This window comes from Typha angustifolia, chromosome 15 (genome assembly GCF_048772165.1).
Source record: "Typha angustifolia cultivar Huaian chromosome 15, ASM4877216v1, whole genome shotgun sequence".
In the NCBI taxonomy this organism is placed as follows: Eukaryota; Viridiplantae; Streptophyta; class Magnoliopsida; order Poales; family Typhaceae; genus Typha; species Typha angustifolia.
This window is the reverse complement of record NC_133253.1, coordinates 19,395,737-19,399,834: the sequence shown is the minus strand read 5'-3', so window position 1 is coordinate 19,399,834 and position 4,098 is coordinate 19,395,737. Positions and strand designations below refer to the sequence as shown.

Below are 4,098 nucleotides of genomic sequence, written 5' to 3'. Positions count from 1 at the left end.
TTGTGTGAGGAAAAGCGTTACCCAACTCTACATGCTGGGATAGCCAACGAGGCTACGAGTTTTTTACACTCAAACTATTTTTCAAACCTTTGCAACTGCTCTGCATGCACTTTACTTGTTAGACTGGTTATTGATCTCTTTTGGTAGGCAATAAGCCAACCGTTTGCATTGTCCATCCTTTATATTCATCCTTTATAAGAAAGACCTGAAGGGTACTTGGTCTTGCATAACTGAGTAGTATGGGTGGATCTGCAAGTCCTATTGTTAGCAAGATCTTCTGTTCGTCGTCCGTAGCCTCATTGATGATTAGGAAGAGACCTGTCATTGTAAATGGCGGCGGTTTTGTGGTCACTGATTCCAGCCAGAAGATAATTTTCTTTGTTGACGGTTGTGGAATGCTCGGTGCCAAAGGAGAGTTGATGGTGAAAGATGGAGATGGAGCATCGATACTCTTCATTCGTAAAAAGGTAACCTGATTCTCTGAGAAGCTTGTAATGCATATAACTATATGTTGGTATTCAATGAATTTTATTCTTTTTTCCATGCTAGGGAGGAGTTGTCCAAGCTCTGAGTACTCACAATAGATGGAATGGCTACTCAATGGATTACCAGGAGACCAACAAGTTAATCTTTAGCTTCAGTGAACCAAAGCCGTGTTTCGCAGCAAGAAGTGCAATCAGGATTCGGGTCGAACCTAGGAGCCGCAACAAAGATTGGGACTTCGAGGTGAATGGGTCCTTCGCCGACAAGATTTGTACCATCATCGATCACAGCAGAAACGTTGTAGCCCAGGTATGGGACACTTGAAAAACCATTAGATAGGGAGGTTGTGGTAATAACTTTTGTTGTCTTCCTTCTGTGATAGGTAGGAGTGAAGGAGTTGATTGGCAGCAAGGACTTTTACCATGTGGTTGTGCAACCAGGCTATGACCAAGCATTTGTTGTTGGTGTTATTGCAGTTCTTGACAATATACATGGGGAATCCACCAGATGCTAATGCTTGATTTCAGTCGTAGGAATGCAACCTCTGTACGTAGTGGAATGTAATAACGTGTGACTTTGTTTGAACTCTGTACATTAGTTCTTATTAATCCCTGTAACTCTATTTAAGGCTTTAAGTTTCGATGGAATGAGTATTCCTTGTTGTTAGCATAACTGATACCCTTATCAGCACAATTGCAAGTAGGAGTCATGTTTGGTGGTTAAAAAACTGTTATCTGATAATTAATTTCATCATTAGGTTGCTTTCGATTTCTTGATCATATATATAATTTTATGATTATAAAGCCATACTGTCTGATGTAGATGGTTTAAAGAGAAAAAGCTGGCAAAGAATAAGAAATATAATAGCACTTGCAGGATTGGCCAATTTTAGGTTTCAGGATACTTCTTGTTTATTGATGCATGCTCAATGTTATATCAATATTATAAGACCAAAAGACTTATCCTTTCAGACAGTACCAAGCGTTTCTTTGATGCTCTCTTTTATATTCTCTTCATGAGAGCTTTCCTCTTCTTCTGCCTATCAATTATTGAAACAGTTTAGTGTGGCAAATTCCAGCATAGGGTTCTCTTCCTGCCACTAATTAGCAGAGGTTGAAAGTTCTCTCACTTATTTTCTATAAAATGCCTTAAGAATGAATCGATCGCCATTTTGACCCTTTTTTTTCTGTCTTAATGCTAGGATAGTGATTTGGAGTGGGGGAGGGGAGTCTTATACGATCCGAGCTTGATAGATCCTACTAATGATCAAGCTTGACTTAAATTTAATTTTAAGCTTCTAAGATTATGATCAAACGTGAATAGACAGCATTTAAGTCAAGCTGGAAGCTTTAAACAAGCCTAATAATTCAAACATATTTTAAGCCTAATTTGAGCTAGTCTTAGATAAATCTAATTCAAGTATTACCAAGTCAGTCGATTTTCAAGTTTGATTTATGTTTGAATTGAGCAAGACTTGATTAGAATTAGAATAACATATTAATCAACGGTTCAAATAAAAAAGAAGATATGAACCACTAAATTGAGATCTATTAGTACGGAGCTATACATATAATCCAGTGGCTCGAGATCTACTCGGGCTCGGCTGAAAATTAAATAACACGTGAATAAGGGAACTAATGCCTTGTTTGGTTTGAGGCTAAGCTCCAAACTCGATTAGTTAGTTTTATTTTTTTAGTCTTAATTTTTTTTAAAATAAATTTAATTACTGAACCAATTAAAAAAAAGGTCCTTAAATTCAAAACAAAGGCCTAAGTTTGTTGCCTCTCTTTTAAATTGTCCTTAATGGTAGGTATTTTAAGTGGATAGTTTCCATGTAAACTAATCATATTACCATTGAAAGTAATGATTAAGATTGGGCATTAGAGCAAGAATGTTAGGGTTTTTTCTTAAAATGGTTCATAGACCTTAATGTTGTTACACCTACTGTAGAGGAAATCCATCGTTGAAAACAATTAGGCCTTTCTAATCTTTTATAGCTAACGAGTATAGTTATTCAATCTAAATTTAAAATTATTGTGTCATCCTGTTGTTGAGCCATTGCTCCTTAAATTGAGTCAAATTGAGCCGTTAATCTAAGCCACCAAACATCCAAATAATTTATCTATAATAAATTTATTTAGCAATTTGATCAAATTGCCTTCAACTTTCTAAAGAATAATGTTAGTGTAGTATGTTTGCAGCAGCCCTTTAGCTTTTCTCTGTAACCCTGTTCCATAGAAATTTCTTGCGATAGAGTACTTGGCAATTGCCAGCCATTCATTGGACTAAATCCGTTCCAGATCTTGTAGCATTTCACATTTCATCGGTGATAGGCTGGTTTCACTTATAAAATCGGATAAAATCCTGTTTAGTGATATATCTCCATAAACTAGTTTTGACACCAAAAAATAAAATCGAACCCAAATCAACACAGTTTATACTTAGATTTCATTTAAGAAATAATTATGTCGACACCATTTTGAAGTATTATCTATTCTCACTTAAGACTCTTTTTTTACTTTACATATTGGTCCTTTTAATTATGTGTAGAAGTTTTCGAATGACTATTCCGTCTATTATTTGTTAGGTTTTTCGTTGATAAACTCATGCGTTAAGTTATTTCACCAATTTTATTAGATATCACTACTGAAGATAAACTATCACCTACTAGTATCTAAGTTGAGGGAGATTGGAGGTTTTATATAGTTAAAAGAGATCGATAGTTTACCAAAAAATTAATTAAATTAGAAAATCTAATTGGCATTGAGTAACAATTTAAGAGGTCCAGATGTCACTAGTGCGAATGGAAGTAGTACATTTCTAAGCTAAGACTCCACACCCACTGAAAGATACGTCTCAACAAGTTCGAACGTCGAACATCAAGAAATAAATGTATACAAGACAAGACGACCAATTAGTATTTAGAATGCTTGACCCCAAGTCACCCGTATACACTTAACTACTAACCCATGCGCTTTCCCCCACACTTGCACAGGAGCAAGTGGAAATAAATGAATGGGATGAATGGGCCGGAAAGAGGACGACCGGAGGTACTTTCATGGAAGAACTCACGAAAGCTTCCTTTTTCTCCCAGCACTTCCTTCTTAAATTCATGTGAACTTACCTGAAAGTAGCATATATTGGGTTTGAATACAAGACTTTGACCATCAAGATTAAAGAATGGGCAAGACTTTGACCATCAAGATTAAAGAGTCGCCCACTAAAAAGATTATATAATATGATCCCCATCGACAATTAGTAGAAGGAAATTTCGATCATGTTTTTTTTTTTAATAAAAAAGTTTTTATTGTAAAAAAAAAAAAAAGATCAGACAAACAAACAAACGGTTGGTCGTGGAGAACGACGGCACTGTGCCGAGAAAACTTTTGCCAGACAACTACACTAATTGACCCAAAGCAGTGGGAAAACAAGTCAGGACTCAGATGAAATTACCTGTGAAAGCGTTTAATTCGTTAGCTAGTTTCGAGAACATTTCCGGAGCAAATTGGTCAAGTCCTCTGTAAACGTGCAACGTGCAACTCCAAGGTTTTACTGTTACATGCGACATTTCGCGATCGAAAGTTCAATTGCTTCGTCAATAAATACCACCACACC

The 4,098-nt window shown here is 36.1% G+C and overlaps 1 protein-coding gene across 1 annotated transcript; it reads left to right on the top strand.

Annotated features, from left to right (window-relative positions):
* Positions 1 to 76: 76 nt before the first annotated feature.
* LOC140779242 (protein LURP-one-related 6) lies at positions 77 to 1,202 on the top strand. Its single transcript, XM_073124247.1, has 3 exons — positions 77 to 467; positions 550 to 792; positions 866 to 1,202. Exons 1-3 carry the CDS (start codon positions 240 to 242, stop codon positions 995 to 997), a joined length of 603 nt encoding a protein of 200 aa, XP_072980348.1. The 5' UTR covers positions 77 to 239; the 3' UTR covers positions 998 to 1,202.
* Positions 1,203 to 4,098: the final 2,896 nt, after the last annotated feature.